Source organism: Cotesia typhae, unplaced genomic scaffold (genome assembly GCF_013202065.1).
Source record: "Cotesia typhae breed Kobodo isofemale line unplaced genomic scaffold, CoteBio_Ctyphae scaffold_45, whole genome shotgun sequence".
Lineage (NCBI taxonomy): Eukaryota > Metazoa > Arthropoda > Insecta > Hymenoptera > Braconidae > Cotesia > Cotesia typhae.
The window spans coordinates 3,112,449-3,124,504 of record NW_027423777.1 but is presented as its reverse complement, the minus strand read 5'-3'; the positions used below and the strand labels follow the sequence as shown (position 1 = coordinate 3,124,504).

Below are 12,056 nucleotides of genomic sequence, written 5' to 3'. Positions count from 1 at the left end.
AAATATAAAAAAATAATTAAAAAAAAAAAAAAAATTAATTTATTCAATTGTCTGAGTACCGTACAAAGAAGGAAGAGAATTAACAGTAAGATGATGCCTGACAGCCTGGTCCAAAATGCTCTTGATGTTCTTGCAGCCAATGAGCGCCCGAACTTTCATGCCTTCCAACCTGGACAAATGGAGCCTTCCGGAGCCTTGAGCAGCGATTATCAGCCCGAGTTCCTTGGTGAGCTCGCAAGTAGTTTCAGGCAGCGCAACGATGCTCAAAGTCACTCCCGGGCCGTTTTCTTCCAGGTTATTGGCATCCAGCACTCCGATTCCCGGAGTCTCTTGATCTTCATAGTTAGTGCTAGCGTCCGGCAAGGTCACTGTGCACCCGATGGCGTAATCTTTGATGGGAATCCCCGCGTCAATTAGCGCCAAGGTCGACGCATTCACTGCGCAGCAAAAGTCGCTGCCGTCAGCTTGAAGAACTTCTACGAAAATCTCGATTTGGGACCTGGAGAACTGCTCGAGGTTTATTATTGACTCCATAGCGTGTCTCAGTTCTATGGATCGCTCCTGGGTCTTTCTGTCTCCTCGGGGACGCTTCTTGCGCTCGCCTGAGCTCAGGCAAAATACTGCCATACTGTACTGACAGTTTATTAATCCTTTGGTGGATTTATTAGCCGTGCTTCGTGCTAAGGCTCCTCTGGGCTAGAATTTTATTATTATTATTATTATTATTATTATTATTATTATAGTTAATATTAAATATTATCGACATTGATATCAACGTCTTGCAATTTTTTAGATTTTTATAACAATTAAATTATCATGAAAAAAATTTAATTAGAAAATTTTAAAAAATTGTAAAAATTTTTAAGAATTATTTTTTAACATTTATTTGTCACAAAAATTTAAAAAACAATACATGCAACTTAAAAATATTTTTTTAGTTTTAATTGCACTAATTTTTAAAAATTCTTTTAGAGTTTAAAAATTTTTTATTGCAACGATTAAATTAAAATTGGCTCAAAAATTTTTAAAAAAGAACTGTCAGCTGATTTCATTCTTATTATCATTTATAACGTTAAAGTTAACAGTGACTTGATAATTTTTTTAATTTGTTTAACAAACAAATTTATTCAAAAAAATTAATTATAAAAAAATTGCATATTTTTTTTTTTTTTTTTTTTTAATTTCTACATGACAATTTTTTTCTTGTCATAATTTATTTGTTGAAAAATTTTTAAAAATTATCAAATATCAGCTAAATTAATTTTTATAATTTATAAATTTATAAATACCTGGTGAGGTCCATAGACAGCAGCTAATACTTTAGTTTTTCCTTGCTCCAGATATGCACTACCGTCAGCTTGACCAAAAACTCCTAGACGAACTTTTATTTGACGTAATTCCAATGGTCTTCTTCCATCAACTCTGAGTCCTCCTTGGTCTTGTAATTGATCACTTTCCATTTTTATTTATTTATTTCTAATATAACCTATCAATATCACGTGAAGTGAATGCAAATTTTTTTTACATGCAAGTATTTATTTATTTACAATTACTGTAGCAAAGTCGCGCCGCCATTTTTAATAAAACTTGCAGGTGGCTCCACAAGTAAGTCACGTGTCATATTTTCTCATTTTTCACATGATGGCGCTGTAACTTTCTAGAATATCGGCAACAATTTACAAGACACGCAATTAGAATACTTTCTCCTACATTATCTTAGTGCAAAGGTGTGGTTTTTGGCAATCAGCTGATCAATTGTCACTTTTTGTTAATAATATTATGGACAGCAATAAAATGGTTTGTGAAGCTGTGGAACCTTTTGATAACAATCAAGATGGTGAAATTGACAACAATGAACAAAATGAAACTGATCAAGGTGAGTTTTAATTATTATTTTAATTTATAAAGTGACAGTTAATAATAATATCAATCATTTAATGTAAAGACATTAATTATTAACACAAAAATTTATGAAACTGAAGTCAGCCGATATTGTAAAAATTTTTTTTTTAATTTCAATTAAACAATTAAAAAAAAATTCAGATGTAAAAAACTTGAAAATCTCTAAGTGCAATTTTTTATAAATATTTTTTTAATTGAAATTTAATTAATAAAAAAATCAAAAATTTTAGACGTCTGCTAACTTCAGTGTCATCATTTTTATGAAACTGAAATCAGCTGACATCTGATAATTTTTAAAAAAAATAATAAAATAATGACATTAAAGTTAGCTGTCACTTGACGATTTTTTAATTTTTTTTAACAAATAAATTTCTTCCAAAAAATTATTTTTAAAAATTTCTAAATATCAATGTAAAAAAAAAATTTTTTTTTTGTCATAATTTATTTGTTACAAAAATTTTTAAAATTGTCAACTATCTGAAAATTAATTTAGCAGACATTTAACAATTTCCAGAATTTTTTTAACAAATAAATTATAAAAAAAAAAAAAAAAAAAAATGACGTAAAAATTAAAAAAAATTGAAATTGCAATTTTTTTAAAAATAATTTTTCAAAGCAAATTTGTTAAATAAAATTTAAAAAATTTTTAAAACTGCAAATTTTAATATCATAATTTTTATTCAATTTTTTTTGCAATAAATTAAGTAAAATTTTTAAATTTGACAGACATCAAAAAAATTTTTTTATAAAACGTCAAAATTTTCCTTCGCTGACAAAAATTATTTTTAATTTACAGAATATGAACTATTAAATGAACAATTAGACCAATTGCACTCAGTGCTTGATGATCTCGAACACAAAACAAATGCAGTGCATGCACAATTTGTCGAGTTACTTAAATCCAACAAAGAAACCCGAGAAGAACTCCATCAGGCGTCCTTAAAAAACACTGATGCCAAAAAAGACGAAGAAAAATGTAATTAAATTTTGTATCATTTAAATGCTTTTATTTTATTTTTTTTTTTTTTTTTGAATTATTTTATAGATGTATAGAAAATTTATTTCTAATTTAAGATTCAAATGATTTATTGTACAAAGTGTAAAATTAAACTGATATAATTAGCTTACATTATATCACGAATTATACTTTACACATAATAATTTTTTTATTCCTGGAAACTGTCAAGCATCAAAGACTTGAATTCTTCAAAGTCTAGGTCGCTGACGAGGTTAATGTTCGGTATATTATTTCTCAAGTGGTCGATAGCGACGAAGCCGCGAGTTTTCACTCCGTGGAGTTCAATGTCAGCGTGACAATTTTGGAAGTGAGTTATTATTTTTGGATTTATCAGAGCTGCTACACAGAAGGCGTCACATGGCCGATAAATTTCTCGTTTTATTTTATTTTTGTAAATTCCATCTTCTATTTTAGTTATTAATTCTATTTTTTTATTTTCTTTCAGTTTTCCCAGTTTATTTTCACGCCAGTCCTGAAAAATTTTTATTTTATCAATAAAAATATAAATTTTATAACACTAAAATTAATAGACATTAAAAAAAATTTTTTTAATAATTTAATTAAAAATAAAAAAATATTTTTTAAAAATTTAATTTTTCAAATTTTTTATCTATTAAATTTCTTCTTTTAATTTTTTTCAACAAAAAAATTTATAAAAAATTGTTAAATGTCTGCTAATTTTATTTTCATAATTATTTATGAATTCTAAATGTAGAATATAATTTTTAATTTCTGGTGAGTACTTACTAAAAAAATAAAAAATATAATTACCATAGTAACAGTTGATTTTAAACAAGTTTCCCAAGGAAAAAGCCACAATGGCTTTAAATTACTCTGAAATAAAATATGAACACTCTCTGGATCGGCGTAAAAATTAAATTCAGCTTGTGCTGTTGTATTTCCTTGTCCTAAAAAAATAAAAAAAAAAATTAATACAATAATAAAAAAAAAAATGAAGTTTAAAAATTGAAAATAAATTAAAATAATTACCTGTAGAATTTCCTCCCATAATAAAAAATTCTTTTACAAACTCCAAAATCTCTGGATAAATTTTGACAGCAAGTGCGACATTTGTCAGCGGTCCCAGACAAACCACAGAAACTTGATCAGGATTATCAGTAATTATTTTCCTTATTCCAATTACTGCATGCTCTTTTTCCAGCTTATAAGTATTTACTCCATCTACAAATACATCTCCAAAACCATCGTGTCCGTGATATCTAATCTCTGCAGCTTTCAGAGCCTGAGATTTTATAGAAATTAGCGGCGAATCTGCTCCTTTGTACACCGGTATCTTAAAAAAATAACTAAATAAGTAAACATGTAAAAAAACTTCAAAAACTGCAAGTGCAATTGTTTAAAAATATTTTTTTGTTTGAATTTAATTATAAAAAATAATCAAAAAAATTAAAAATTCTGCTAACTTTAATTAATGAAAATTAACTTAGCAGATAATTGATAATTTCAAGAATTTTTTTAACAAATTATGGCAAAAAAAAAAATTATAAAAAAAATTGACATTTAGAAATTTTTAAAAACTACAAATGCAATTTTTTGGAAGAAATTTAATTTAAAAAAAAAATTAAAAAATTTTCAAGTACTTACATCAGAATCGCAAGCTTCTAAAACTCTATAGACATTTTTGACAACATTGTCAATGTCAGTATTACCCGCAACGCAAGTAATTGCTTTTAAATCTATTAAATTTTTTTTATGAGCATCCAGCAACAGAACTAGTGACACTGCATCATCATACCCACCGTCACAATCAACAATTACTTTTTTTATCATATTTTTTTCAATGAAAATAATTTAATTTTACAGCAAACAAAAATTTTATTAAAAATGAGGTTAGAAATTTTTTTTAATTAATTGATATATAAAATAAAAATTGCTTTTATCACTTATTTATTTTTTCAATGAAAAAATTTTTGATTATTATTATTATTATTATTATTTCAACAAGTTATGCAAATTTGCTGATTAATTTTTTTTTATTTCTAGTGTTTTATCAATAACGCACACTTGTGTGCTCACATGTCGAATTATGTCAAGTATATAATTGATAAATTTAAAATAAAAATTTATGATACTTAAATCGAGTAACATTTTATCTTATCATCATTTTAAAAAAATAAATGTTTAAAAAAAATTCAAAATTGAAAATTTTTAAATTTAATGTAATTTTTGTAAAAAATTTATTTTTTTTAGGATAAAAAAATTCAAATTAAAAAAATCTCTTCAAGTATGTATTTCATAATTTGTAAAGACATTGAAGTCTTTTAATTTATTAATTTTATTTAAAAAAAAAAAAAAAATTTGTTCCAAAAAATTATTTTTTAAAAATTAAATTTTTAATTTATTTTTTAAAAATTCAATTTTTAATGTATTTGTTATAAAAATTTTTAAAATGATGAAATAATAAATAAAGTACATAAAGAAAAAAAAAATTTAAGAGCGACTTTTCAAAATTTAAATTTTGAATTGAAACTTTCAGAAACTTATTTTTTTTTGTCTTTAAAATTATACCGTAATGTGAAAAAAATTTTTAAAATTAAAAAAAAAATTCAATTTTTGACAATTTTTGAAATTTAAAAAAATTTAGAGCGACCTTTTTTATCTAATTTAATAATTTTTTCCTATAATAAAATTATTGAAAAGCTTGGAACATAATAGTTTTAAATTCTTCAACATCAATTTCATTAACCAGCAAAACATTAGGTTTTTTGTCTTTCAAATGATCAATGACACTTTGACCACGTGTTTTTATTCCATGCAGCTCGACGTCCATATGACACTCCTCATAGCGTTTGATGACACTTGAATTAACAACTGCAGCAGCGCAAAATGCATCACATGGACAATAATATTCTCTTTTGTCCTTATTTTTATACGCTCCGTCTTCAATTTCTGTGATCAGTTTCATCTTCTCTTGAGATCCTGCTTTTAATGAAATTTCTTCTCGCCAGTCCTTTAATTATAAATATTAAGTATGATTTTTTTTTAATTAATCAATTAATTCTTTGAGTTACAATTTTAGACCTTTACCATCGGTATATAAGTTTTCAGACAAGTTTCCCAAGGAAAAATCCATAAAGGTTTGGTATTACTTTGCAGAAACATATGAACACTTTCTGGATCTGCGTAGAAATTGAATTCTGCTTGCGATGTTGTATTACCTAATCCTAAAAATAATCTATATTATTAAAAGAATAAAAAAAATTTTTTTTTAATTTCTGCCCAAAATAAAAATTCAAATTTTGAAGTAAATTTTTTCTTCCATTAAAAAAAAATTTTTCATCAAAGAAATAAATAAAAAAATTATTATAAAAAATAAGCTGTTAATAAAAATGCATTAGAAACTATAATAATAATAATAATAAATTAATAAATTTAAAAAAATACCCATAGAATTTCCACCCATGACATAAAAATCTTTCACACTGTCCAAAATCTCCGGATAAATTTTAATAGCAAGCGCAATATTTGTCAGCGGCCCCAAACACACCACAGAAACTTGATCAGGATTATCAGTAATTATTTTTTTAAGTGCAATTACTGCATGCTCTTTTTTAAATTACTAATATTTACTTCTTCTTGCAGAACATCTCCAAATCCGTCATTGCCGTGGTATTTAAAGTCTGCGGCTTTTACTAATATCGATTCTAAGGAGATTAAAGATGAGTTTGCTCCTTTGTACACTGGTACCTTTAATTATTTTTATGAATTAATTAAATATTTAAGTTTGCATTTATTTAAATTTTTTAAAAAATTTGAAAATTATTTTTTAAAAATTTGAAAATTATTAAAAAAAAATTTTAATTTTAATTTTATAAAATTTCTACTTTTTTTTGCACTAATTTATTTGTAAAAAAAAATTTGATTTAATTTTTAAATCTCTGATAAATTAATTTTCATATTAATTAAAATTGCAATGAGTGAAGCTAAATAAAAACTTACATCAATTTCACAAAGTTTTAAAATTCTAAAAACATTCTTCACGACATTTTCAATATCAGTATTACCAGCTACGCATGTAATTGCTGTCAGTTCAATTAAATTTTGCTTGTGAGCATTTAACAATATAACCAGAGAAACTGCATCATCAGTACCACCATCACAATCAACTATTACTTTCTTCTTAAGCATCATTCTTCTGTGAAGAAATTATTTATTAGGTTTGTATTTTTATTTTGTAATATTTTTATTATTAAATTTCACAAAGAAAAAATTAAAAATTAAACAATTATAAAATAATTAATATCAATTAAAATTTTTATAAATAGTAAAGAAGTAAAGAATAAATAATAATACTTACATATATTTGTAAACGTTATACATTTAATAATTAATTAATTAAATTTTGAGTTAGCATATATTTTATGTCAATAGTAAAATTGACATTTGATTTTATATTCAATTTATATATACTAATTATTTTTTAATCCTTCTAATTATCTACATAAAACAATGTAATAAATATGTCAAAGTCATAAATAATAAATAATAAAAATAAAAAAAAATATGATAAAATTTATTTCATCATACTGTAATTGTTTTTATTGAAAAACTTCTTTATCATTAAAATTTTCACAATAAAAAAAATAATAAATGAAAATTAAGTTAGCTGACATTTAAAAATTTTAATAATTGATTTTATTGAAAAATTATTTTAAAAATTAATTGAAAAAATTTCACATGTAGAAAACTTAAAAATTTTAAATTAGAATTTTAAATTGCGCGCTTCGCGCGCTTTTATTTTTTAGCCAATCAGGACTCGGCGACCATATTTTTGAATATTTTTGCAGTAATTCGATACTTAGTTAACTTCACACTGATTTTTATTTAATTTATTTTAATTTAAAGGATAAATCACCAGAAAAAAGCCTTTTTAGTAATTTTTACCGGTAAAATAATCCATTTATAACCAGCTACTGTCACGGCGAGTGGAATAAATAAAATTATTATTATTATTCATCAGCTCACATAAAAAGTCTAGAGCTACGGATGTCTAAAGAGTAGAGCAATGACTACTTTACTACTTTATTTATTATTATTACACTTACAGTGGTCAAATTAATAAAAAAATTAACCGTAATTTAATAATAACAAAAGTACATTTATATATACTCCTTCTGATATATATTATTTTTTTTTAAGGAAATCAAGGAGAGTGTTAAAATGGACGAAGCTAAATTTTTGAAAAGGTAATTGTTGTTTGTTATTGATTTTCAACTGAATAAATAATCAATTTATTTTTTTTTATAACCTTATCAATTGACCTTTTATGCAATGTCAGGTTATGGAAAAATATTTATTGTTGTTTTATTTTATGACATTTCAATAATTATTCTGTATTTTATCTAATTATTGTTCAATCAATGATGTTCGTTTTTTTTTTTAATTTTTTTTTTTATTTCTTCTTTTAGACATTTATGAAAATTAATTTACAAAATATTTTATAATTTCTTTAATTTTTGTAACAAATAAATTATGACAAGAAAAAAATTATAAAAAAAATTGACATCTAGAAATAAAAAAAAAAAAAAAAAAATGCAATTTTTTCTAAAATAGTTTTTTGGAACAATTTTTTTTGCTAAATAAAATTAAAAAACTGTCAATTTTTAAAAATTTATGAGAGCTTATTTTTTAAAAATTAATTTTTTTATTATTTTTTTTCATTGAAAAAATTTCACTTTTTTTGTTCTAATTTAATTGATAAAAAAAAAAAATCAAAATTGTTGAACGTCGGCTAAAATTACAACAATTTTCAAAAATATTTTTTTTTATCATAAAAAATTTTTTTAAATTATCTAAAATAATTCAACAACTTCCAGAAAAGTCCGATCAGGAACATTGGACGTCCACCCAACAGAAAAAGCTTTGGTAGTAAACTACGACGTGGAAGCTCTGATCCTGGGCGAGCTGGGAGACCCAATGCTTGGAGATCGCAAGGAGTGTCAAAAGATAATCCGACTAAAAAGTTTGAACGCGGACACAAACGTCTCGCTCCTAGCAAAAGAAGTAATGGAAAAATGTTCACTGATCCACGAGTCGAAGCTGCACGAAGTAGAGCAGCTGATCTACTACCTCCAAAACCGTAAAATGAACGAAGAGCAGCCATCGCGTCCTGCCTCCTCTACGAACTCCGAAGGAGACCTGGAGCGCGCGGTGATCAGCAACGTGGACTCGTACATCGAGCTGCTGTACGAAGAAATCCCCGACAAAATAAAAGCCTCGGCTTTGATCCTGCAGCTAGCTCGGATCCCGGACAACTTGCTGGAGCTGACAAAAAATGAGTCGCTGCTGAGCGCGCTGGCCCGAGTCCTCCGAGAAGACTGGCGGCGGAGCATCGAGCTCTCGACCAACATCGTCTACATCTTTTTTTGCTTCTCCACTTACACCCAGTTCCACTCGATCATCCTCGAGTACCGCATCGGGTCTCTCTGCATGGAGATAATCGACTACGAGCTCCAGCGCTACGACCAGTGGCGCGACGACATGGAGAAGCGTCGCCGGTACTTTGAAACCACGACAGGCCTCGTGCTCTTTCCTTCAGTCACTTCAATTTCTTCCGACGTGGATAAAAAATTGAAGCTCACCGACGACATTTGGACGACGGAGGCGCCGCTGGATTATGAGCTAAAGCGCCGCTCAACGGAGATCAACTTCCACGTCACCGACGCGGAGATCAAGCGCATGAAGGACGACCTCGAGAAGTACCGCAAGAAGTTCAAGAACTTGACCAAGAAGCAGGAACAGCTGCTGCGAGTCGCTTACTACCTGCTGCTGAACATCGCGGAGAACACCGACGTCGAGAGAAAAATGCGCAAGAAGAACATCATATCCATGATCATAAAAACTCTGGACCGGACCAACACCGACTTGCTAATTCTAATAATAACCTTTCTGAAGAAACTTTCTATTTTCAGAGAAAACAAGGACGTGATGGCCAACGAGAACATAATTGAAAAGCTGCCGCGCCTGCTGCAGAACAACAGCAACATCGATCTGGTTCAGATCACGCTCAAGCTGCTGTTCAACTTGTCCTTTGACTTGAAGCTGCGGGGCAAGATGATCCGCGTGGGCCTGCTGCCGAAGTTGATCAAACTGCTGGGCCTGAATGAGATCAAGAACAAAGCGACGATTCTCGGGCTGCTTTACCACCTCAGCATGGACGACAAGGTCAAGCTGATGTTCAACAACACGGACTGCACTCAGCTGATCATCGACATGATCCTGGAGCTGGAAGACCTGGAGAGGTTTAAGAAGGAGCTGGTGGCTGTCGGGATCAACTTGTCGATCAATCACAAAAATGCGCTGATGATGATCGAGAACAACCGGCTTCAGGGTCTGATCTCCAAGGCGTTTAGAAATCAAGACTCGCTGCTGATGAAGCTGATCCGGAACATTTCCCAGCATGATATGTTAAAAGAGTACTTCGTCGAGTTTGTTGGAGACTTTGCTATGGCGCTGACCCAGTCAGACTCCCAGGATTTTATTTTAGAGCTGATTGGAGTGATGGGGAACTTGGTCCTGCCGGATTTGGACTACGCTCAGATTTTACAGCGGTGCAATTTGATTCCTTGGATCAGAAACAACTTGGTGGTGGGAAAAGCCCCGGATGACTTGATTCTGGAGGTGGTAATTCTTTTAGGGACTGCTGCGAGTGATGAAGACTGTGCTAGGCTGATCTGCAAGGCTGACTTGTTGCTTTCTTGCATTGAATTGCTGAGAGCCAAGCAGGAAGATGATGAAATTGTCTTGCAGATTATTTATGTTTTTTACCAGATCGCCATGCATGAGTCCACGAGGGATTACTTGATCAGGGAGACTAATAATGAAGCGCCTGGGTACTTGATTGACTTGATGCATGACAAGAACCCCGCGATCAGGAAGGTTTGTGACGCCTGCTTGGATGTCATTGCCATGTGTGACAAAGAGTGGGCTGCGAGGATCAAAGTTGAGAAGTTTAGGTCTCATAATCAGCAATGGTTGGAGATGGTTGAGTCTATCGCCGTGGATAATGCCAATCATTTGATTATTGATGATGATGAGAGCCTGCCGCCGTATTTGAATGATGATTTGCTGAAGCATACTATGCTGTTTCCTTCTGGGACTACCACCAGTTTTAGTACTGATGACATGGAGATGAGTGGGATCAAATCTACTGATTCTGGGGAGAGTCACAGTCGACCTGCTAGTCGGTATGTATTTTTTAAAAATTATTATTCCATTTTTTTATCGTGATAAAAAAATAAATAAAATTTTGGTTTATTAAATAATAAATTTTGTTAAATTGCATTGTATTTTTTTAACTATTGACGTTTTTAAATATTTAAGCTCATCTCGATGTTACACTCATCAAGAGCTTTCATTTGAGTACGCACATGCATTTTTCATATATTTTTTATATATACATATATCTAATATATATAATATATATAAATATATGAAAAATTGATGTGGGTACTCAAATGAAAGGTCTTAATGAGTATAATGTCAAAATGAGCTTATATCTTTAAAAATACCAATAATTAACAAGATACAAAGTCATTTCTTAATTATAAGAAGGTAAAAAAAATGATTAAGGTGTCTTATAAAAAAAAAAGTTGACAATATTGATTTGAAACACGATAAAAAAAAATTCAAATATTCATAATCTCTCTTATAGTGTCAATAATGGAGGCTTTTACCTTAATATAATATTAATTATATTTATTTATGAATAAATTTTATGGATAAAAATTTTTGCGCTCGTGTTTTGACAAACACTCTTTGCTCGTTGCGCCAATACATACAGCTTGAAGCCCCCTCCACTAAATTATATAGTTAAATTTAGTACAGGCAGATGGCTCTTCTTAAAAAAATTTTTTTTCAATAATTTCTTTAACAAAAATATTTATTTAATAATTTTTTTTTTTTTTTTTTTTTTTTTGATACAGCCGAGACCTGGACGACATAAATGAATTTATGGCCCGATCAAAATCCCGAATGTCAGTGGGCTCAGGAATAGAAGACCTTTACAACTCAAAAGTGAGATTCTCCGAAGCGGATTCTTCTCATCTCTTACTCTAATAACTCATTCCCTAGTTTTAATTAAAAATACGCTTACAATTAAGTACTTAATTACTTA

The 12,056-nt window shown here is 28.8% G+C and overlaps 5 protein-coding genes across 5 annotated transcripts; 2 read left to right on the top strand and 3 right to left on the bottom strand.

Moving 5' to 3' along the window:
- Positions 1–38: 38 nt before the first annotated feature.
- Ski6 (exosome complex component Ski6) lies at positions 39–1,583 on the bottom strand. Its single transcript, XM_074257743.1, has 2 exons — positions 1,290–1,583; positions 39–696 (listed from the first exon to the last, which is right to left on the bottom strand). The coding sequence occupies exons 1-2, from the start codon at positions 1,458–1,460 to the stop codon at positions 40–42; spliced, it is 828 nt and encodes a 275-aa protein (XP_074113844.1). The 5' UTR covers positions 1,461–1,583; the 3' UTR covers position 39.
- An 80-nt stretch (positions 1,584–1,663) lies between these two features.
- LOC141536937 (bublin coiled-coil protein-like) lies at positions 1,664–3,031 on the top strand. The gene is made up of 2 exons (XM_074257744.1): positions 1,664–1,876; positions 2,699–3,031. Exons 1-2 carry the CDS (start codon positions 1,780–1,782, stop codon positions 2,884–2,886), a joined length of 285 nt encoding a protein of 94 aa, XP_074113845.1. The 5' UTR covers positions 1,664–1,779; the 3' UTR covers positions 2,887–3,031.
- Positions 3,032–3,050: 19 nt separating this feature from the next.
- On the bottom strand, positions 3,051–5,171 carry LOC141536935 (inosine-uridine preferring nucleoside hydrolase-like). The gene is made up of 4 exons (XM_074257742.1): positions 4,526–5,171; positions 3,911–4,214; positions 3,692–3,828; positions 3,051–3,392 (listed from the first exon to the last, which is right to left on the bottom strand). Exons 1-4 carry the CDS (start codon positions 4,709–4,711, stop codon positions 3,069–3,071), a joined length of 951 nt encoding a protein of 316 aa, XP_074113843.1. The 5' UTR covers positions 4,712–5,171; the 3' UTR covers positions 3,051–3,068.
- On the bottom strand, positions 4,812–7,371 carry LOC141536933 (nucleoside hydrolase-like). Its single transcript, XM_074257740.1, is given in 6 exon segments — positions 4,812–5,891; positions 5,969–6,105; positions 6,326–6,491; positions 6,494–6,628; positions 6,881–7,076; positions 7,239–7,371. Coding segments are annotated over 6 exon segments (978 nt in total). The 5' UTR covers positions 7,262–7,371; the 3' UTR covers positions 4,812–5,570.
- On the top strand, positions 7,001–12,006 carry Kap3 (kinesin associated protein 3). Its single transcript, XM_074257735.1, has 4 exons — positions 7,001–7,098; positions 8,081–8,127; positions 8,758–11,127; positions 11,866–12,006. Exons 2-4 carry the CDS (start codon positions 8,102–8,104, stop codon positions 11,996–11,998), a joined length of 2,529 nt encoding a protein of 842 aa, XP_074113836.1. The 5' UTR covers positions 7,001–7,098; positions 8,081–8,101; the 3' UTR covers positions 11,999–12,006.
- The last annotated feature ends 50 nt before the right edge of the window (positions 12,007–12,056 follow it).

Excerpts from the sequence above, each read along its gene's own strand:
- Ski6 (XM_074257743.1), bottom strand. The coding sequence starts at position 1,460 with ATGGAAAGTGATCAATTACAAGACCAAGGAGGACTCAGAGTTGATGGA. Across the intron at positions 697-1,289 it reads CTGTCTATGGACCTCACCAG|CCCAGAGGAGCCTTAGCACG; the intron begins GTATTTATAAAT and ends ATAAAATTCTAG.
- LOC141536937 (XM_074257744.1), top strand. The coding sequence starts at position 1,780 with ATGGACAGCAATAAAATGGTTTGTGAAGCTGTGGAACCTTTTGATAAC. Across the intron at positions 1,877-2,698 it reads ACAAAATGAAACTGATCAAG|AATATGAACTATTAAATGAA; the intron begins GTGAGTTTTAAT and ends TTTAATTTACAG.
- LOC141536935 (XM_074257742.1), bottom strand. The coding sequence starts at position 4,711 with ATGATAAAAAAAGTAATTGTTGATTGTGACGGTGGGTATGATGATGCA. Across the intron at positions 4,215-4,525 it reads TAGAAGCTTGCGATTCTGAT|ATACCGGTGTACAAAGGAGC; the intron begins GTAAGTACTTGA and ends TATTTTTTTAAG. Across the intron at positions 3,393-3,691 it reads TAAAATCAACTGTTACTATG|GACTGGCGTGAAAATAAACT; the intron begins GTAATTATATTT and ends AAAATTTTTCAG.
- Kap3 (XM_074257735.1), top strand. The coding sequence starts at position 8,102 with ATGGACGAAGCTAAATTTTTGAAAAG. Across the intron at positions 8,128-8,757 it reads GAAGCTAAATTTTTGAAAAG|AAAAGTCCGATCAGGAACAT; the intron begins GTAATTGTTGTT and ends AACAACTTCCAG. Across the intron at positions 11,128-11,865 it reads CACAGTCGACCTGCTAGTCG|CCGAGACCTGGACGACATAA; the intron begins GTATGTATTTTT and ends TTTTTGATACAG.